The 22,680-nt window shown below is 40.4% G+C and overlaps 1 protein-coding gene across 7 annotated transcripts in view; it reads right to left on the bottom strand.

Annotated features, from left to right (window-relative positions):
- Window positions 1-351: 351 nt before the first annotated feature.
- The window catches only part of ASTN1 (astrotactin 1), a 348,098-nt gene continuing 325,769 nt past the window's right edge, over window positions 352-22,680 (bottom strand). For 4 of the 7 annotated variants that reach the window (XM_075833076.1, XM_075833080.1, XM_075833079.1 and 1 more), the window contains 5 exons: window positions 21,675-21,838; window positions 18,996-19,131; window positions 18,362-18,462; window positions 9,506-9,689; window positions 353-6,803 (listed from right to left, as the gene is read on the bottom strand). In XM_075833076.1, coding sequence (XP_075689191.1) covers window positions 6,566-6,803; window positions 9,506-9,689; window positions 18,362-18,462; window positions 18,996-19,131; window positions 21,675-21,838 — 823 coding nt within the window. In that variant the 3' untranslated portion in view covers window positions 353-6,565. Of the gene's footprint in view, window positions 6,804-9,505; window positions 9,690-18,361; window positions 18,463-18,995; window positions 19,132-21,674; window positions 21,839-22,680 lie in introns of all 7 variants that reach the window. The other 3 variants (XM_075833081.1, XM_075833078.1, XM_075833082.1) reach the window with 2 other exon arrangements.

Below are 22,680 nucleotides of genomic sequence, written 5' to 3' on the forward strand. Positions count from 1 at the left end.
CACATTGCCCATGCAAATCAATGAGTTGTCTGAGTAATGCAGGACCGGAAAGGTCCTCCAGAGTGACAAAGACTCTCTATAACCACTCTCCATCTATATCTCTACGCTCAATCCACTCTCTATAACCACCCCTTCTAATAACTGAGAATTTCCTAATAGGATACATGCACCTGGGATTTCTAAACTAGACAACCCCTTTCACCTCACATTAGTGTAGTCATCATGCTATGACTGCCTATTTCTATATAAAAACATTAGAAAAATGTATGTTACAGCCAAAAGAACATGTTAACAGAATTTTTTATTGCACATGCAATTGTACTTTTTTAATCTAGTAAATAATTACAAGTCAAATAAATTCAGGTAATGTAAAAATACACATGATTGATCTAAAATGATATTAAAATATTTAAATAATAAATTCAGGTCATTTAAAAATACACATGATTGATCTAAAATGGTATTCAAATATTTATATGTAGTGAAAAGTCCAAAACATCCAGATCTTTATTTTTCTGCTGTTAAATATAATGGCAATTAAAATAAGTTTTCTGCAAAAAATAAATTAATTTAGGTGTATGACTGCAAAATGGGAAAATCTTATTTTTTTTGTTATATTCACCTTAGGGATTACTTTCCATTCCATTGCCGCAACTACCAACCTGTCCTTGCCTGTGGCTGTTTACTCCTGCACTCGATGTGTTTGTATGCATACACGTTATTGCAGTGGACTGCGATTGGACACTGTGGCAGGTGATATGCTGTCGGGATGGATGACATTATCCCGTACAGGAGTAAAAAGCTACAGGTGGGAATGTGCGGGGAACAGAGTCGAAGCCCTAAGGTGACTATATGGACATTTTGTTTAATTTTCCCATTTTGCAGCTTAGATGTTAATTTCAATTTTCCTGATTAACCTATTTAATCTTTATAAACAAAAAGGTGCAACAAGTAGTTAAAAGAATCATGTGACTTTCCCTGACCGTGTGACCGCTAATAAATAGTTTCTTTATCACAGTGTAGTTCTCTGATGTAAGAACAGAACTTCCAATATGAAACACTCCTTTGGAACACAAAACAGTGGGTATGAAATAAAAAAATAGCAAAATAATTGGTAAAGTAAAACCTGGGATATTTAACCCGTCAGTTTTTATCAATTTATTTTTTTTTATGTTACTGAGACACTGGCGATATACAGTAATTTGGAATTAACAAATATGTGCAATTTATAGGCACCTTACATATTTAAGAAAGCTAAAAATTTAATTCTGAAATTAACTCAAATTTGAAGATACAAATGTGTCGACCTTTACTTTTTCTTGATTTGCATTAAGTCATACAATTTGTCATAATACATATTCAATTCAATCTCCCGCCATTCAGTAAAAAATCATTTATGTAAGGCTCTGTTCATACTTGCATCATAATTTCCATTTTTGTAGGAGCCATGGTGATCAGTTATGACGGATATGTTTTTTTTTCTCCGTTGGCGTTCATATAATGGATCAGTCATGTTTCCGTATCAGTTTTCGTGTTTTTTTTTTTTGCTGACTACAATACTGCAGCATGCTACGCTATCCTGACCCTCAAAAAGCAACTGAAGCCTGACGGAAAAGAACTAACAGAGCACATACACTAGTTTTTAACAAGGGAGTCTACGGGCGATGGATGGCCGGCGCATGCCTCTGATGGATGCCATTTGTAGGCAAACCATTGCTCATAACCCCAATGTTAAAAAAAAATGTTTAGGTTTGACGTATATACATTTTTAATGAATAGTTGTGACAAATACGTCTTTTTGACATGGGAGTCTATAGGCGATGAATGGTATCCGTCAAAGTTTTATGTTTTATTTTACATCTTTGTTTCACATCTCGCGCCATATTTCTTCAGTTATGTCGGATTTAGATAGAAAGTAAAGGGATTCTCAGGCGAATTTATAATGATGGACTCTATTTAGGATAGTTCATCAATATCAGATCGGTGGGGTTCGACTCTTGCATGCCCACCAATCTGCTGATGGATGGGGCCCGGCATTCGTCATCATGGCCTTTTCACAGTTTACAGACACAGCACCATACACATTCGTAGCAGCTGTACCTGGGATTGAAGTTCTGGTGCCATTCAACTGAATAGGACTGAGCTGCAATCTAAGGCGCAGCCTCTACGGATATGTACAACGCTGTGCCTGGTAAACACTGAAGAGGCCACGCCGTTCAATCAGCCGATCAACGGGGATCCTGGGAGTCAGACCCCCACCGATCTGATATTGATGACTTATCCTAAGGATAGGTTATAAACCCCTTTAAGAATTGACACATCTGTATGTTTAAATTACCTAAACCCTATTTACTATTGCCTATTTTGCTTAATATTTTGCATTAGTATTTGTAAGCCAAAGCCAGGAATGGGTCTAAACATGGAAGAGGTGCCAATCTTTCTATTATACTTTTTGTTTGTGTAGGTTAAACTCCTGGTTTTGATGCAAAATACTGAGCAAAATACCCAAGTGTGAATAAGACTTTAGACAGATTCTCTCACTATATATTGAGTATTGCCAGTGGAGCTGTCATTGTAGACCCAATTAGGTCCCTCTAACATTTTAGAAGAATATTTACAGGAGTGATGATCATCTTGATCCCATATGCAATGCAATTGAATGCAGCATTATACTGTATATGACCAGGTATCAAGATTGGTGAGTCTAGCCAAAGATAGAATGTTGTCTAGGTATCAAAGGAAGTTATTTCTCAACACTGTTTCATTGGTAGATTTCCATAAGGAGCGTTATAGAGCGCAACCAATCACAATAAAATGTTTGTACAGTTTATACATTAAGAAACATTCGATTGGTTGAATTTTACAAACAGTCAACACATTTCTCAAAAATGTCTATTACCATGCTATATTTGAACGAAATATTATGCAATCGAGCATGTTCACAAACAGAAATCTTAATTGAAGAAGCTATGATTAAAGGTTGGTTGACCTAGGTAAGCTGAATTGTTTTGAAGAAAATGTCCCCATGAAAGCAATTGGAAATATGATTTTATTCACACTAGCATCATGGCATGCTATGATAGTTCTGACGGACCCTTTGGGTAATAAATCTTAACAGATCCTCTTAACTTGGTTCTGTCTGTATTTTCATCAGGGTTTTGTTTTTTTACTGGAAAGATATTGCAGAAGACTACACTATTCTGGCCATTGAAAAGCAACAGTAACCCGACAGAATGGACCCTAAAGGCAGAGTGAACAGAGCCATTCAAATTATAGAAAAGTTTATGGTGGGACACTAAATTTAAAGTGGCCCCTGACTAAATTGCAGCATTTATTATATTGCAGGTAGTGGCCGGTCTTTACATGTAATAATGCAATATGCTAATGTTTTTTTTTAGTATAAAAATGAATTAGAAACAAAATGTGTGTATGACTAAGCCATTGAGAAGCACCAAATTCACATACTGTAATTTGCTTACCCCAATTCAAAGACCAGAATATTGATTGTCAACTCTGTGGCCGTAAGATGGCATGTGTCATTGTGTAAGTACCGTAGATCCTTCTAGTACAGGACAGTATACAATATTTTCCATTGCTAACTACAATACTCTTTCATTTGTTATTAACAGCCATGGTTTGTATTTTTGAAAGGGTTAAACAATTTATAAATTTATGATAAAATATGATTTATGAACTGAGGTGTAAAACAGCAGATGAGAACGATGGATACTACACCGCCGTCACCTCCTCACCCAATTAATTAAAGTTTAAGAAATACGTGTTTCCTCTGAGCTCTTCTCCGAGACTGCACTGCTTGTAATTTCCCTTATTTGCTACAAAACAGTGTAAAGTAAAAAATTAAATGTCGTTTTTGGCAGGATGATTCGGTTTCCGGATAACTTCATCTTCAGAAAAATAGTTTTTTTTACTTGACATCTATTGACAAGCAACTGCTGATCCCGGTTTTGGTTCAGCTCATTATACCTGCTGTTCTCATTAATGGCCCAAGGAAAGGGCTCTTCACATTTTATTGACTAAAAGATCTTGTACTTTAGTTCTATGAAACGAATGTGCTAACTAATATTTGAACCCAAAAGACCAGGAGTTAAAGTGAATCTTAAGATCACTGACATGTCAATTGAAAAACCATCGTAAATAAAATAGATTTTTTGGCTTTCATTTATCTTTTCTTTAAAAAAAAAATTATTCTAAATGGTCCAAAAAGAATGATGCATGTTACCTACATATGCTATATAGTTGTTCTGTTTAGTGTGTCTTGAAGAAGCCATAAATACTGTGCGTTAACTCCACAGCTACCTTCTGTGCTTTTTGCATAACTTGCATGTATTATATAAGCAAATTGGAAATGTTAGATTAATATATCCATGGTATAAAATATACTAAACTCTCAATTAAAACTTCAAGACTAACTGAGGCCTCATACACATGACCGTGTTCGGTCCGTGATATACGAACCGCATGTTGGCCGCATTTCCGGATCCGAACACAGTTCAATTAGCCAGGCTCCTAGCATCATAGTTATGTATGACGCTGTGAGTCACTGACTCACCACGGGACTACTGTCCCGTACTACGAACATATTTCAGTATGGGCAATATTCCCATGAGGAGGCAGGGACACCTTGCGTCATACATAACTATGATGCGAGGAGCCCGGCTCCCTGAACTGTGTTCGGTCCGGGAAATGCAGCCGACATGCGATCCATATATGACGGATTGAACACGGTCGTGCATGATGCCTTATATAAAGTTGAAAATTATTGAATTTCTTTCTGAAATCCACTAACTTACTAATGAATGTTTTATCACTTTATTAATATTTTTTAAAGATATACTTGACCACACATGGTGCAATCTTATTCTTTAAAGTAAACATCAGAGTAATCCCCATTTCTTCTTATATGATGATTAAGTAAATAAAATAGATTGCTAATCTTCACTACTACAAGCTGACTTAATTTCTTTTGGATGTAAAAAGTGCAGAGGGGCAAATGGACATTATTGCTTGAAGTGGGGAAAGTGTAATATATTGAACTACTGAAATAAATGATGGGTGATGAATGGTTGGTTCTGAATTCCATTGGTGATGTGTTGATAGAAGTGTTGGTCCGTAATTATAGGAGGTAAAATAATTTATTTGGAGGACACACTGAGAAGTAAAAGAGAGCAACACATAATACTAGTGGTAGGAAACATATGTAGGTGAAATGCCAAACAATTGTTTGGAGAGAAAATAAAGAACAAGGGCAACAATGAAGCCACTGGTAATGATAAACTTGCAAGGCTTGGACATTTTAAAAGGATTTATTTTTTAAAGAAAATGTCATGACAAATGAAAAGAAAGAACAGTAAGGTATTTAGAGGAAAACCAGCATACCAAAGACTTGAATAAATGATGGAAATGTAACCATGAGTGGGGTGAATGGTTCTGAATGAAAAGACACAAAAGATATACTAAAACTTCACAATCCTATAGTGTCGCTGTAATAATCGAATCATGTATACAGAATGGACGCTGTTAACTTTTTTACCAACTCAGTGTCCCATGGAATATACAATAAAGTTGAACCTCACTAAAAGTGACATGTTTGACACTGGCCGAAGAGAAATTAACTATTCACATAACTCCTCTTGGCTTTAAGGTCCTGGTCTCTTGAGATCATAAAAAAAATATATACAAACTCATTTTGATAGAAAACAAAAAGTTAATTGTAAAAAAGGCCTTTCTTGTTCATGTCAAATTATTGAGTGGAAAAGGGACTTGGACCTTCTTCCTGGGTTAAAGCTACTACTGAACCAGTTGTTGCAGTTGTGCAGCTGGAAGACACCGATAAATAGACCAAACCCTTCAAGAATCAGGCACAGTGTGATCAGCTCTGCTGCTACTAGGCTCTTTTTAAGAGAGAGAAAAAAATCAGAGCTTCAACAAGGTTAGAGTTACTGAACACATGAAGAGAACTCTCAATGTGTAATTATCCTTTGTTCTCACTTGTAGGAATTGTATGGGAAAGAAGGGGTTCATTTTATAATTTAAAGAGTTGGACATTCTTAAACAAGCAGAACACTTACTCTTGCTACCAACGTACCATAGAAAAAAAACATTTCCATTGGTTTGGTAAATTTTGGTAAACATTGGACAGATCTCATGGCATAATGGGGTAAACATCTTCATAACATAGAGCCTGAGTTACATCATTGTTGACATTGTTTTGTCCATGACATTGGGTGCAGTACATTAGGCCATTACATAATATACAACGGGGGGCGTGGGGAGGGGGGTCTGGGATTCCGGTATTATGCTTGCTTTGTGTTTAGTGCACCATGACTGAGGAGGTCATGACATCTCTTGCCATGCTCATACATCCAGAAACTAACAAGTGGCAGTCAATAATGTTGTCCAGTTTAATTTCTGTTGTAAGATCAGAACTTGACTCAGGACTAGTTGATCAACAAGTCTTTTTTTGTACAATTACGAATTCAGCTTGCTTTTATTCGAAGCACAATCCTTTCCTGAGTCCTGGTACCGGACGGAGCACCAGTGACTTTCAGTTGTCTTTGCTGTCTCCATAATCATTGCTCAGCACTATAAGTATTTGTTCCTCACAGTTCTTCCTCAGATCTCTACTAAGTTCAGTCCAGTTCATTGCATTAGGTTTGGGCTCACTGTAACGACAGGCTAGGTAGCGCAGTGAAGAGCGCCGTAAGCTGATTTTTGGCTCCCCTAGGAGATAGCTGCATCGTGGACTCAAGGCTTCTAGCTGAGATAACACCAGACCAGCTTTCCTGCAAAAGGGGCAAGAAGTATGACAAATATTCTTTGTACAGCATATGTTTTATTTTATTTAAAATTATTTTGATGAGTTAAACGGTCAAAGAAGTGCTAAGTAAACCTGAGGTACTGCTATAAGATTAGTATAGACATTCTGCGAATGTATCTATGTGGTTCAGCTGTACTGTAGGCTCATATAGTTCCAACATGAACCAACAGATACAGTGAACAATAAATTCATTACACCATGTATATGATATAATTGTAGTATATATCACTCTAATTTGCAGCATTACAATTGAGAAAGATCTTGTTTTAAAGAGGCTCTGTCACATTATAAGTGCCCTACCTTCCACATAATGTGAGCAGAGCTGTAATGTAGATTACAACAGTGTTTTTTATTTAGAAAAACGATAACTTTTGACGGAGTTATGACCTATATTAGATTTATGCTAATGACTTTATTAATGCCCAACAGGGCGTGTTTTTACTTTTTAACCAAGTGCGCGTTGTGGAGAGAAGTGTATGACGCTGACCAATCAGTGTCATACACTTCTCTCCATTCAATTACTCTGCACATAGTGATCTTGCTGGATCATGATGTGCAGTCACATACTCACACATTAACTTTACTGAAGTGTCTTGACAGTAAATAGACATCACCTCCAGCCAGGACGCAATGTCTATTCACAATCCCGACACTTCGGTAATGTTTGTGTGGGACTTACAGCACAGCAAGCATGACCTCGCGAGATCACATTGTAAATGACAGCTTACAGCGAGATCACGTTTGCTGTGCTGTAAGTCCCACACAAACTTTAGCGAAGTGTCGGGATTGTGAATAGACATCGCTTCCTGGCTGGAAGTGATGTCTATTTACTGTCAAGACGCTTCAGTAACGTTAATGTGTGAGTAAGTGACAGCACATAGTGATCTAGCAAGATCGCTATGTGCTGAGTACATGAATGGAGAGAAGTGTATGACGCTGATTGGTCAGCGTCATACACTTCTCTCCACAACGCCCACTTGGTCAAAAAGTAATAACATGCCTAGTTGGGTATTAAGAAAGTAATTAGCATAAAGCTAAAATAGGTCAAAATTGATTGTTTTTCTAAATAAAAAACACTGCTGTGATCTACATTACAGTGCCGATCACATTATGTACAAGATAGGGAACTTATAATGTGGTGACACAGCCTCTTTAAAAAGAGACATTCTTATACTCACATATGCACTTGCAAATTTACAGATTTGCCATGCAAATTATAGTAAAAGGTCACAAAAAAACAACAAACACAAAGCACCACAACATGTAATAATTACACAATTACTATCATTCACTAATGAATAGAAAAAAACTGTTCATGGAATCACCAGTTGGCATATTGGTGAATTTCACTTATTTCCTATCAAGGAAATGCATTTTCCCAATTAAAGACAATGGAGCTCAGATAGAAAGCCATTTAAGCCATCATTGTGTTAAAAGGAGCAAATACTGCCCCAAAACAGAACATTTGCCAATAGACAGATTAGCAAAATTGGTAATTTTCAGCCCTCATTTCTGCTCTACAGATAAACATAAAAACAAATATTCAGAAGACAAGGAAGAAATTTAATGTTTTTTTTTTAAGTCAATGGAACGGTTTACACAAACTTAGATAACCTATTGCCAATAGGCTACCTTATATTTAAATGTTGATACTTAACCCCTTAAAGGAGTTTTCTCATTATGATCATTTACCACCTTTCCCTAGGATAGCTGATAAATGTCTGATCAGTGGGGTCTCCGACCACTGGGAACTCCACCGATTCTGAGAACAGAGGTCCCGAAGTACCCTATGTGAAAGGAGCAATACTGTGCATGCTCAGCCACCGATCCATTTACTATCTATGGGGCTGCCTCTGGATCGGAAGGGGTCCCAGCAGTGGGACGCCCACTGATCAAATATTTATCACCTATCCTGTGGATGGGTGATAAATTATAATTTTGAGAAAACCCAGGATGTGGCCTATATTGGCCTTCAGGACGCATATATTTTTATTAGTTTTTCTCATTCCAAAAGCCATAATTTTTTCATTTTTCCATTTCTTTACCCGCATGTGAACTTATTTTTTATGGGAGGAGTTTTATTTTTTGATGCCACTATTTTGGGCTACATATAATGTTTTGTATAACTTGTATTATTTTTTTGGGGAGGGGTAGAATAAAAAAACAGTGATTCCAATGTTGTTTTTTGTGTTTACCGTGCTGTATAAATACTATGTTAGGGCCTGTTCACATCAGCGTTGGGCTTCCGTTCATAGGTTCTGTTAGACCTTCCTGTCAGAGGAACCCATGAATGGAAAGCCAGTTTGCATTACCATTGATTTCAATGCTAATGCTTCAGTTTCAAATGGTTTCCGTCTGTTTACGTTCCGTAAGGTATCCGTTTTCTTAGTGGAAACAATAGCGCAGTCGACTGCGCTGCTAAACTGCGAAGTTGCTTGGAGCAAAATGCCCTTCACAGATCGCCTTCCTTATGGCTCTCTTACTGGTAGTGAACCCATTTCTCTAGTGGATTGTGATCAACTAGTAATTTTGAAGTTTGGGGACCATTATTGTAGTAATTATTTAACCAAGCCAAAAATATCTTTGTCCTTCCATCAAAAAATTCACTCTGCCAATTTAAGGTCGTACACCCACACAAGGAAGCTTAAACTTTAATGAAAATAATACCTGGGCCCAAGTTCATCTTCACAACGCCAAGTAAACTCCCCAAAACTTTGAAAGTGTTGGTTGTAGTGGAATCGTACACGGTGTAGACTGGGCGACCCCAGTTCCAGCAAGGTGCTGTATGCTGTCTGCTGCTCCTTACCGCTGGTGTAGCCATTGAAAAGGTTGTAGATTTTATCAGCCACCTCTGGGTTGGAGTAAAGTTTAAAAAAAAAAGTTTAAATTACTAGCTAATTTTCACTGCAATGACCAAGTTGTATCCTACATTACTCAGATTAGCCCTTAATTCTCACATTTATTCCCAAACTCATTGTATTTTTAATGGCAGAATTTAAAATACAACACAGAATATTCAGGAGATTCACTGAGACACAACAATAACCCATTGTAAGTGTTCTCTATCATCTTTAACAGTTTATTAACTTCAGTCTTAATTATATTTAATTGGTTTGCCGTAGAAGCTAAACTGCAGGAATTGCTGTAACAAATATCACTGAATATACAAAATATAACAGTTAAGGTCATGTAACTCAACAAAGAACTTTGCAGCAATTTATTACATTTAATTAATTAGAATTACCAAGAAATTTGATCTCGGTTTCTAGAATGTTCTTTTGGAGATTTCATGAGCCGAAACTAGTTCTGTTCTGGGCATTTAAGTTTCTTTTTCTTTTTTTACTGTTTTTATACTGAAGATCTGGAAGCAACAGAATTATTGAAGAGCCTGGTAAGCATTTCAGCAGTAGTGAAGTCCATTGATGTACAAATCAAGGGCTCATGCACAAGGCAATGCCATGTGCACAGATCCTGTACAGTGGCACATAGAGTAGATATGGACCAGTAGGGACTCCGTGTGATACTGTATGGTGCCACTGTAATATTTCCACATTTCCATAATAGGGCATGGAATGCAGTATGGTAAAAAAATTATAATTGTGAATTCTCACGGAACGCGGCCTATAGAATTTACAGATTCTCACGGTACAGTTTGGGCTCATAGAATTCTTTACCAACACGGATAGGATTCATACACATGGATCTGTAATATGGCCGAAACAACTTTTGTATTAGCAAACTTTTATTTTTTGCCACTACTATTTCTTGTTTACTCTCCCAACTGAAGTTCTGCAAATATAAGTGATTTTATCTAACTTGATTCTCTAAATATATGTGTAAAGGAAGACATATAGCCATCCAACCAAGGTATAACTAGAACTCAAGCCAAATTGTCATCTTCTCATTTTGCCAGTATAACACCATATATCATTTGGCAGCTTCTTTCTTGATTGTTTTATTTGTTCTTTATGTTGCATGTACTTCAATATGTTTTCCTTGTCTATCTAAACTGTTTCGTAAACATTAAGATTATAACTTTGCGTGAAGGTGGCCGTAGATAAAATTCTGCGAGTTAGACAAAGAATGGTTGGATAGATAATTGGTCCTTTTATGGTGGAAAAAAAAAAAGAATTTGGACCTTTAAAAATCTATTGGCCATTCTCAGACTTTTTTCTTGGTAGCTAATTATTCAGCAATACAGAAGGTATGTGATTCAAGAATGAACATTACAATACTGAAACTTTCATTACACCACGGGATATGTGTATTTACAGCCATCTAAAGTAAGAAAATACATAAAAACTAACAGAAAGTATAAAAAAATTTAAGTTATTTGCATTGCTAGTGGTGATAGCTTAATCTTATCCCTAAACAACATGAGACAGACCCTTTAACAATACCATGAAGGGAACAGGAATATGCACTTTCCAAATGCCATAGTGATAGACCACAATTGAATAAGTTAATATTTAAAAGTCTCAGTGTGAAAATATGGTACCAATTCTAAAAAGCTTTTCCTGAAACAATAAAAAACATTCTACTTTGTGTTACATGAATTTTTGACTACTTTATTTAATCCTGATCTCCCTGTAACAGGGAATGAACAGAGGGGGAGGATGTGGGCTACAAAATCTCTCCTGGGTGCCAAAGCTAATCTCACTATAACACATCAATCAACTTCTTTTTACTTCTCAGATTCGTCTTATATTTCGTGATGCATTTTATATGTTTTTTTTTCTTTTAACACAGTCTACCTCTTAATTTATTTACAACACAGTGCATTTCGTTATGAAATATGCAGAAGATGGAAGGAAGCTTATCATAGTTCTAAGTAAACATACTAACTTATATCTCAGTAAGAGGAAGACAAACACAAACATAAAAGAACCAGAGTACTGAGCTTAATATAATCCAATGCATAAGTATAACGAAAGTACAGTCATTCCCCTAGGTATCATTGTCGTTTTCTATCTATATGAAAAAAATCACACGACTATCCAAAATGGTTTTTATTCTGCAATTAAAAAAGCATATATATAATATCATAAAATATATGTCAAAGTCCTATTAACGCATTTTGTCACATGCGTAACTTGAATCTGCTAAGTCCCAATGAAAAATCTAACTAACAGCGCCCTCCTATGTGACAAGTATTAGACTGGTATAAAAATTGTTCAATACAGCACTTACGTCCAGTATAATATAGAAAAATATTGACTGGTCCAAGATTTAGAACATAGTGACTGTCACGATCTGTGGGTGTGTGGACCCACAGGGCCGCACCGCCGTAGCGGGATAGTAGCTGGCCAAACAACAGTGTACCAAGTCAATATATATATATAGTCTAAGCACAAGGGTACCTGTGATAGTCCAGACAGTAGTAACCGCTAAGCACGGACGGGACCCTGGCAGCAGGTGATGCAAAACGTGGCAGAGGACACCAGGCATGGTGTAACACAGCAGGCATAATAGGCAGCACAACACGACTCCACACTAGAGATGGCCCAGGAACAAGATACAGGATACGGGTAGTAGGGCACGGGAACACAGGGAATAGGAATACAACTACAGGACCATTTGCAAGACTAACAGAGGAATACAGACAACCCTCGGGTAAGGAGTAAAAGGGAAGAGCCCTTCTTATAGTCCATGGTGCTCATCGGCTAATTACTGATGATTTACATGTGCGCGCAGTGGCCCTTTAAGACCGGGAGCGAGAGTGCAAGCGCACCCTACAGGACACAGCAGGGTGGAGCCGAAGTGAGCGCTGCAGTCTCCTGGGGAGGAGATGGGAAACAAGTCCATGGCTGTCGAGGGGTGAGTAATCCTGATGTTCCGCGGCCATGGATGTAACAGTATCCCCCCTCTTAAGCCCCCTCTTCTTGGGACCAGAGCGAGAGAGGAACTACTTAATGAGGGTAGGGGCATTGAGGTTCTCTTCTGGCTCCCAGGAACTCTCCTCTGGACCAAACCCTTTCCAATCCATCAAATAAAAAGTCCTTCCTCCTACTCTCTTGAAGTCCAGGATCTCCTTTACTTCAAACACATCGGAAGAACCTGCTGGGAGCAACTAGAGAGCTATGAGTTTTAGTGTAGCAGTTCAGGACCACAGGCTTCAGGAGGGACACATGAAAAAGTTTGGGATTGTGAGGGTAGGCGGCAGCCGAAGCTTATAGGAGACTGGGTTCATTTGATGCAGGATCTCAAAAGGTCAGAGGAACCTGGGAGCAAATTTGTATGAAGGCATCTTCAGACAGATATTTCTTGAGGACAGCCAAACTTTGGTAACCGGAACATACTGAGGCGGCTCTCTTCTTCTTGTATCCGCCTTTCGTTTCATGCGATCGACTGCCAGCAGAATAGAGGAACAGGTCTGTTGCCAGATTTGCAGAAAGTCCCCAAATGCAGAGTCGGCTGCGGGTACCTGAGATGTAGCCGCCACAGGAAGAGGGATTTGTGGATGTAGGCCATAGACAATGAAGAACGGTGTGGAAGTGGTGGACTCACTGGAGTGGTTGTTATGCAAGAGCTTGGCCCATGGAAGAAGCTGTACCCAGTCATCCTGCTGCATGGAGATGAAGTGGCGAAGATAATTCTCCATGATCTGGTTAATCCTCTCGACTTGACCATTGGACTGGGGGTGATAGGCTGAGGAAAAGTCGAACCTCACATCCAGGAGTTTACAGAGGGCTCTCCAGAATCTTGAGATAAATTGAACCCCCCCCCCCCCCGATCAGGCACGATATAAAGAGGCAAGCCATGCAAGCTGAAGAAGTGCTGAATAAAGAGATTTGCCAGGCGAGGATCAGAAGGTAAACTGGTCAGCGGGATAAAATGTGCAATCTTCGAAAACCGGTCCACCACCACCCAGACAGTATTGCATCCTACTGAGGGGGGGGGGGGGGTCGGTCTGTGACAAACTTCATTGCAATGTGCTGCCAAGGGGTATTGAGTACAGGCAGAGGCTGAAGAAAAGCGGCAGGTTCGGAGTGAGCAACATTGTTAGAAGCACACACAGTGCAGGAAGAGAAAAAGTCCACAATATCTTTGGGCAGCATGGGCCACCAGAAATGACGAGTTATCAGGTCTTGAGTCTTGCGAACACTAGCGTGCCCCACCAGTTTGGAGCTGTGTCCCCAGCGGAGAATTCTTCTCCTATTTGCCACCCGAACAAAAGTCCTCCCCGGAGGGATGTCTCTAACTTGCAAAGGATTGGCAGAACAAGTCTTTGATACTTTGAGGGGACTCCACAGTGTCCTGCGTTTCAAATGACCTGGACAGGACATCGGTCTTCACATTTTTGTCAGTGGGACGGTAGTGGAGCACAAATTGGAAACGGATGAAGAACAGCGACCACCTGGCTTGACGGGTGTTTAGCCGTTGTGCCGACTGGAGATAGGTGAGGTTCTTATGGTCGAGGTATATCAGGATAGAGTGAGCTGCGCCCTCGAGCAGATGTCTCCACTCCTCCAGAGCCAATTTGATGACCAGTAACTCCTGATCCCCAATAGAGTAATTGCGCTCTGCGGAGGAAAAAAGTCTCTAGTAATAGCCACATAGTACTGCCTTTCCTTTGATTCCTCTCTAAAACAGAAGTGCATCTGCACCAACAGAGGAAGCGTCCACCTCCAACGAGAACTGTCGAGACACGTCAGGATGATGGAGGATCGAGGCTGAAGTGAACGCATTCTTGAGGCTATTGAATGCTGATTCTGCCTCTGGAGTCCTCACCTTGACGTTCATACATTTCTTAGTAAGGGTAGAGATGAGGGCCGTCAGTGAAGAGAAATTTGAGATAAACTGCCGGTAAAAGTTAGCGAATCCCCAAAAATTCTGTATGGCCCGCAGGCCCTGGCCACTCCAGGATGTACTTTACTTCCTCAGGGTCCATCTTGAGACGCTGATCCGAGATGATGTAGCCCAAGAAGGGCAAAGAATTTTTTCCAAAAGTACATTTCTCCAACTTGGCATACAGGCGATTCTCCCTTAATCGCAGCAGGACTTGACAGACATGCCTTCGATGTGTCGTCGAATCTGGGGAGAAGATCAAAATGTCATCAAGATAGACTACAACACAGACATATAGGAGATCTTGGAAGATATCATTGACAAATTCTTGGAAGACCGCGGGAGCGTTACACAAGCTGAAGGGCATCACCAGATATTCATAGTGCTCATCTCGAGTGTTAAATGCCGTCTTCCACTCGTCACCTTGACGGATTCGGATAAGGTTGTAGGCCCAACACAAGTCTAGTTTAGAGAAGATCTTGTCTCCTCGTATACGATCAAATAATTAAGAGATCAGTGGTAAAGGGTATGTGTTTTTGACCGTGATCTGGTTGAGACCACGGTAGTCAATGCGTGGTCGAAGAGATCCGTCTGTTTTCTTTACGAAGAAGAACCCGGCGCTGGCCGGGGAGGAGGATTTTCGTATGAAACCCCTCTCCAGATTCTCCTTGATAAAGGCTGACATGGACTGGGTCTCTGGCAAGGAGAGGGGCTATACACATCCGCGGGGAGGTGAAGCATCAGGAACCAGTTCAATCGGACAGTAATACGCCCGGTGTGGGGAAGTATCTCAGCCTCCTTCATGCCAAAGACATCCACAAACTGTGAAAAATTAGTAGGTAGTCCTGTCAATGACTGAGGCATTGGAGACTGAACAGGATGAACCTGTAACAGGCAGCGGTGGAGACATTTGGAGCCCCACTGGAGAACCTCTCTGGATTCCAGTCCAAGACTGGGGCATGAAGCCGGAGCCAGGGCAGGCCCAGCAACACCGGATTGATGGCTTTGGGCAAGAGGAGAAATTGAATCTGCCCGGCATGAAGTGCTCCCACTTGGAGCTTCAGTGGCTTGGTCTTGGACACGATGGGTTCGGGCAGAGGAAGACCGTTCACCGAGGCAACAGCCAGGGGTGTCTCCAAGGGAGCCATCGGAAATTGGAGCTGATCCACTACGTCCTGTTGGATGAAGTTTGCCGCGGATCCGGAGTCCAGTTTGGCAGAGACCCGGTGTGTCACCGGACACTATGGTCACGGGAATGGCCAATTTTGGAGAGAGTCTTTTAGCGCTGTTCCGCCCAAGGTTGTCTCTCCAACCAAATCTAGGCACTGGAGTTTTCTGTGTTTTGGGGGCACAGACACACAAAATGGCCTCCGACAGACAGAGACCCGAAGTGCGTCTGCGTTGTTTCTCTTGGACAGACAATTTGAGGCGGTCTATTTGCATAGGCTCCTCAGGTGGAGCAGCTGATGAGGATTAATAGGGGTTGCTGGAATGTAGGATTGAGCCTAGGAAGTCTTCTGGCCTGGCGAACCTCTTGAGACCGTTCCTGAAGCTGCATGTCAATCCGGGTAACTAGAAGAATGAGGTCATCTAGGTTAGAAGGCAGATCTCGAGCGGCAAGCTCGTCCTTGATATCATAGAATAGCCCCTGCCAGAATGTGGCCACCAAGGCGTCGTTGTTCCAGGTCAGCTCTGCCGCTAGGGTACGGAACTGAATGGCGTACTCGCCCACAGATGTGTCTCCTTGGTGCAGGGTCAGCAAGGATGCAGCTGCTGAAGAGACCCGTCCAGTTTCCTCAAATACTGTCCGAAAAGTTTGAAGGAAATACTGCAAGTCACGGATCTCTGGTCCTTGACGTTCCCAGATGGGATTTGCCCATGCCAGGGCCTTGCCAGTAAGGGTATGGATGCGATCTTAGCGCCATCAGAAGGAAATGCTCTGGCATGTAGGCTGAAGTGGATCTGGCACTGGTTCATAAATCCCCTGCAGGCCCTCGCGTCTCCGTCATAACGAGGCGGTAGTGGCAGTGGGAATCGGAAGTCGGTACTGCCATTGACAGGAGGTGTAGCAGGAGGAACAGCCGGAGCAACAGGAACAGGTGCTGTGGCGACTACAGCTTGCGCATCCAGCCGATGTGCAATGGAATTCACCGGCAGGAGTTGGTCCTGTCGTGACCGAAGGTCACGTATGTCTGCCTGCATGGCTTTTGACGTCATCCTGGTCTTGGGTTGGTCAGCGGTGTCCATGGCCTGAGCGTACTGTCACGATCTGTGGGTGTGTGGACCCACCGGGCCACACCTCCATAGCGGGATAGCAGCTGGCCAAACAACAGTGTACCAAGTCAATATATATATAGTCCAAGCACAAGGGTACCTGTGATAGTCCAGACAGTAGTAATGGTTAGGCACAGATGGGACTGTGGCAGCAGATGATGCAAAACGTGGTGGAGGACACCAGACGTGGTGTAACACAGCAGGCATGATAGGCAGCACAACACGACTCCACACTAGAGATGGCACAGGAACAAATACAGCACAGGATACAGGATACGGGTAGTAGGGCACGGGAACACAGCGAACAGGATACGACTACGGGACCATTTGCAAGACTATCAGAGGAATACAAACAACGCTCAGGCAAGGAGTAAGGCCCTTTAAGGCAGAGCGGACTGGAAGTGAGCACTGGCGTCTCCTGGGGAGGAGATGGAGACCAGCGCTCACAAGTCCATGGCTGTGGCCGTCGAAGGGTGAGTAATCCCGATGGTCTGCGGCCGTGGATGTAACAGTGAATTTTCAGCCCTTTAGAAAAAGATTTGAAAAAGCTCTGACAACCATATGGGCCGAAATGTTGTTATGGTTTAGATGTTGGAAAAATAATTATATTTCTAGAATATACCGGACATGAGTGCTGCAGTCAACAGTTATTGGGGTATTATAGGCCTGGAAAGGGATTTTTCTGCAAGTGACGAGTGCTGCTCCATGAACTTTATTTTGTTATATATTATACTGGTGTCATCTTATGCGGCAGAGACACCTTTGGGCCCCCCTCAGGTGCCAGAACTCAGGGGCAACTGCTACCACTGCACCAGCTATAACTATGCCTCTGCCTACAGCTCCATTGGTTGGATATGTATACTGTGGCTACCAGTGATCCAAACTATACCAGCTGTGATCAACTTATACGCATGTACTGCCAAGCAATAAATACTGTACCTTGGGCTTGGTAATGATGGAACTATTTATGACTGTCAAATATCAGAAGACAAACATTATATCCTTAAATAAAAATCAACAGTAAATATAGATCTTGAGTTGTCCTCAAGTTTTTGTAAAGTTATTAAAAATTCTATCCAGTTAAATCTTCATTTTTGCTGTATATACTGCGTTACAACCTGCAGAGCAAATAGGCCTATTTACGAGGTATACATCCCTTGCCCCCAAATCCCTCTAGGAAAGCTAGTTAACACCCAAACCTTACCCAGAAACTAATATAACTAAGATCTTATCAATGCAGTGTGCACATGGAGTATCTTTTAGTCTATGTTATGTGAAGCACCACTTGTAGTGGGGAATTACTGTTCACTTAAGAGCAGAATTATGAATGCAGCTCTGGAACATAACACAGCATCAGTACAAAATTAATAAAATAAAGTATTTACAAAGTTATTTAACTTTTTTTTTATAACCCATAAAACTATGTTGAACATATACTGTAAATATCCCCATTCTCTTTACCTTGTGACTTTATATCATCCACCTCTGGACAGGGCATTCGCACAGTCACATGACTCGGCTCAGATCGTCTGCCTGTGTTATCAACTCCCCATAATGAGAACCTAATCAAACCAGGAGACAACACTATTTTATTTTAATCAATGCACAAGACATGCTGCAAGATTTCTTAAGTCTGGGAATAAGAGGGGTTAAGCTACAAAACCTGTCTATGATGAAGACTGCAAATTATATTACCAACTACAATTTATAGAGCGGAACCCCGAGGCAGGGTGCAAAGCTTATCATACTTTGGCCAAACTAAGATCTCAACTTGAATCGATATTACCAAAGATGATTAAATGGGAGTAATATGAAAAGATTAATTTACCAAACCGGGGTTATTAACAGGCCCATAAGTCCTAAGGCAACAGCATGTCACCTGTTAAATAATGCGGGCACTATTAATAGCAAAATCTATTAACCTTTTTTTCCCACAATGCTCCATAATAATTCACTTCACTGATTCACTTCACTAATGTTAAAGATGGTCAATTTAAATGAAAATAGCATCAGAGCACTTTAACCGGCAGAGTCTGACTCCATTATATCCCTGATAATCAAATAACAGTGTGGAGCAGCGGAGGATAGCTCTCACGTGTAAGAAGTGTCAGACTCCAGGCAGCGGATGACAATCGATATAACGGAGGAATGTTTGTCGGGTACTTGGGCTGGCATCACACAGGGAGATTTTGCTCCTGAGATTATATCTTCCGCGAAACTTAGCACAGTATCTGATGATGGAAATGATAGGGAAAAATAAGAAAATTAGGGAATAATTGGTACAATAATAAAGTGATGTAATTATGTAAGAACACTGTATAAAGTGCAGAACTACTTCACATCAATAGAACAGAATCTATTTCTGATTTCAATAGTATAGATGAAATAAAGAGCATTGGTGCCAGCAATGTTGTTATTTTTGGGACTGTACAACTCGGACCACAAAAGGGTGAAGTTTTAGCAAATTTGAATTAAATGAGGGTTTCTGGTAGGTTTGTGGGCATTCCTGTACAAGACAGAGCTTACAAATGTCCCACGGTTTGGAATTTAAATATTATTAAGTATAAATGTTGTTTCAATTCACTGAATTAGGGTGGCTTCAGACATGGAAGACTTTTTTAGTTACGTGTGGATTTTGTAGAATTTGCAGAATGCCCTGAACTCCATGTCGATTTTTTCTTCTATGCATGGGTGGGGTTTTTAAAACCCCATTTACATTCATTATACTGTAAATTATTTGTGGGTTTTCGGTGCCGAATCCACACCCAAAATCTGTGACAATTCCGTTACATCTGAACTCACCCTTATAGTGTCATTTTAAAAGTATAAGTAAAAATTGGTCTTGAAGGAGAAATTTTATCAATATTTTACAGTGAATTTGCTATTGGTCCATGTATCCATATTGTCACTCGTACAAATTGACACATTGCTTAGAACTTTTGCTTTGGTTGTCAGTCTGTACATGGCATTCCTCAAAATGTCACCTGATGCTTAATGAAAAGGTGTATGATACTGTATGAAACTCTCATACATGAAGTGGCTATGACAAGTCTAGTCTGCCATATGGCACATATCTTTGATCAATTGTCCAAATTAAAAGGATTACCTACACTCATGTACATAGAAAGGGGAAGCTCTCATTATGGTAATGGACGGGTTTTGCCACCCAGGACAGAAGGTTGTGGTGCTTGTGTGCACTCCATGCCCCTATCCAGTGTAAGATGTGCCCAGGAAGAGACTGCCAATAACAGCTGCCATGTTGTTTGCCAGTTAACATGTTGTCTTAGGTATGTGATAAGCTGATTATTGTCAGGAGAGAAGAGTAGACCTGATGGACTGTGTTATGTAACATTATACTGTATAAATTGGGTTGTTGTTGCAGACAGGCGGTTGTAGGCAGTTTGTGACATGGCGCTTGGGAAATAACCACCCTTGCGCGCCATGTTACCCTGAGAGAAATAGAGTACTATATTAGGATATGCCATAGTTCTTCATACAGGCAGCGAGTGGCTCGGTCGTTACATGAGAGGGGTGAAGTAATTGAGCCAATAAAACCAGGTGGGTTTCCCGCCCAGGTTTGTTGAGCTCTAGTGTTGTACCAGACCTCCTCAACTGGCAAAGGGTTCCGTGTTCCTTCCCCTTTCCTAGATCCACTTCGTACAACTATTTGTACTTCTACACGTTCTTCTAGACAAGAGTGGTGCAGGGCGCTGGGCCTTTAAATATGTGGGGCAAGACCTCACTTGCACCATCACCTTACACCATGACCCTTTGATCAATTTCCTACGACATTGTTTGCTAACAGAGCCAGAAACATAGGGTAGGTTGTCACAATAGGAATCAGTGTTGTTTGCTGCCATTGGGGCAATTTTTTGTAACTAAATAAAGGTGAGACAAAAAACTCTGTCTAGGGCACTCACCAACCATATACACTGAGGGAAAATTGATTTCAGAAGGCGCGGAGGTAGGATTTCACATATACAGGCCGACTCCACAGTTGTATGTTGATCATAAATACACTACATTTGTATCCTGAATGAAAAAGAGGTGCCCCAGAAGAAGTTGTGAATAGGTGAACCCAGAGTTGGGCTGTACTCAGCATGCCACATGTTTTATTATCAGAGTTATAATATACAAATGGCTTGTGATATTGTTTGCGAGTATATGGAAAAAATAACCCTTTCCTTATTCAAACGGCTAGAAGGTGTCTGCACTATATTGTCTTTTCCATCTAAAATACAGGGCTATTACAGGTAGTGAATTTGTGATCAACGTGAAACTATGTGGTTGCCGGTGTATGTGAAAAGTTACTGAATAGGAGTGGACACCTTTGCAGCTTCCAAAATCCACCCCCCCATATATATATATATATATATATGTGGTGAGTGACATTGATGGAGTTTATTGTCTTACCTTTATTTCTAGTGTTCAGCCATGGAGTTGCCTATTTGACAAGTTGGTGAATTAGTCTCCATTAGTCTCTAGTTTCTTAGTATCCATTTGGCTCCATTGAGGACAGATTACTGCTAATATTATATTAAGACATTCTCTTATAGCCTGTACAGAAAGGCTGATCAGCAGCAACCTAGCATTTACACATTTAAAAAAATAAACTAGCCATAAACTGACCACAATTTCACCTCATTGCTTAGTGGGATACACTTAGTTTTTAAGTGCTTTACTGAAATGGCCAAATAAAGCTACCAAGCAATATATATTAACAACAATAGTTATCTAAAATTCATGTTATTTACTGGGAAAGAGCTCTTCTCACCATCATTGTTACCTGCTTCCATTTTGGAATGGTCAAGTTTGTCAGAAACCTTCTCCTGGCTGATGAGGTAGTCTACTATCCGTGCTCCGATAGGGGATTCGTAATGCATCCAGTCGAGCACCAGGAGGGAACTGCTGGGCTCCTGCAGCATAGACAGATGTAACCTGTGAGGATATGAAAGAGGGTCTTCAAGACTTAAAGAATAAAAATAAATGAATAATCCACCGATAACTAATGAGAAAGTACAGCCATAGTGTGGTATATCTCATACATGCTATATTGTATACAGGAGAAACAATGTTGGCTACTTTTTGTATATATTACATGTTTGTGCATTTAACTTAACAATACTTATACGATTATATTTTAATAGTCAGTGACTAAATGTGCTGGATGCCTATTTTAACACAACCCAAGGTATCTTATAACTTTACTTTGATCACGTCCTTTTTGGATCAAGTTATCAGTGGTAGGGCTTGAAACTGTACAATCAAAAGGCATTACACTTTTTATTCAACTCCCATCAAACCTAGTGAGGCAGCCTTTGGCTTCCGCATCCAGGTGGAGAATCAAAGTGCGGCTCTCTCCATTGATTCCTATGGTAGTTATGCAAACAACCGTGCAAGTGGACGCCTCACCAAGTGGGATGGGGTTCGGATGACCCCCATTCTGGATATATAGGAGCAGGTCCCATTACTGGGACACGAATCTATCAGAAATTGATGGCATATTCCGTGGATATGTTATCAATGTCTTAGATAGGAATACCCCTTGAGGTTGTGCTTCTGGACAACAAAAAAAATATTAGAATGGAGAGTAAAGAGTACATACAGTAGTAGATAGAATGGTTCAGGATCGAACAATAACTTGGACTCCATCCCACAACTTGTGTGTCTTTAATGTCTTGCAAATACTTTGCAAAGCAAACATTAAAGCAATTTTTTTTTATTTTTAAAAAGTGGGCCATACACAGTGATACATCTCACTGACAACTATGGTCGATAAG

The sequence above is a fragment of the Rhinoderma darwinii genome, chromosome 7, assembly GCF_050947455.1.
Source record: "Rhinoderma darwinii isolate aRhiDar2 chromosome 7, aRhiDar2.hap1, whole genome shotgun sequence".
NCBI lineage: Eukaryota > Metazoa > Chordata > Amphibia > Anura > Rhinodermatidae > Rhinoderma > Rhinoderma darwinii.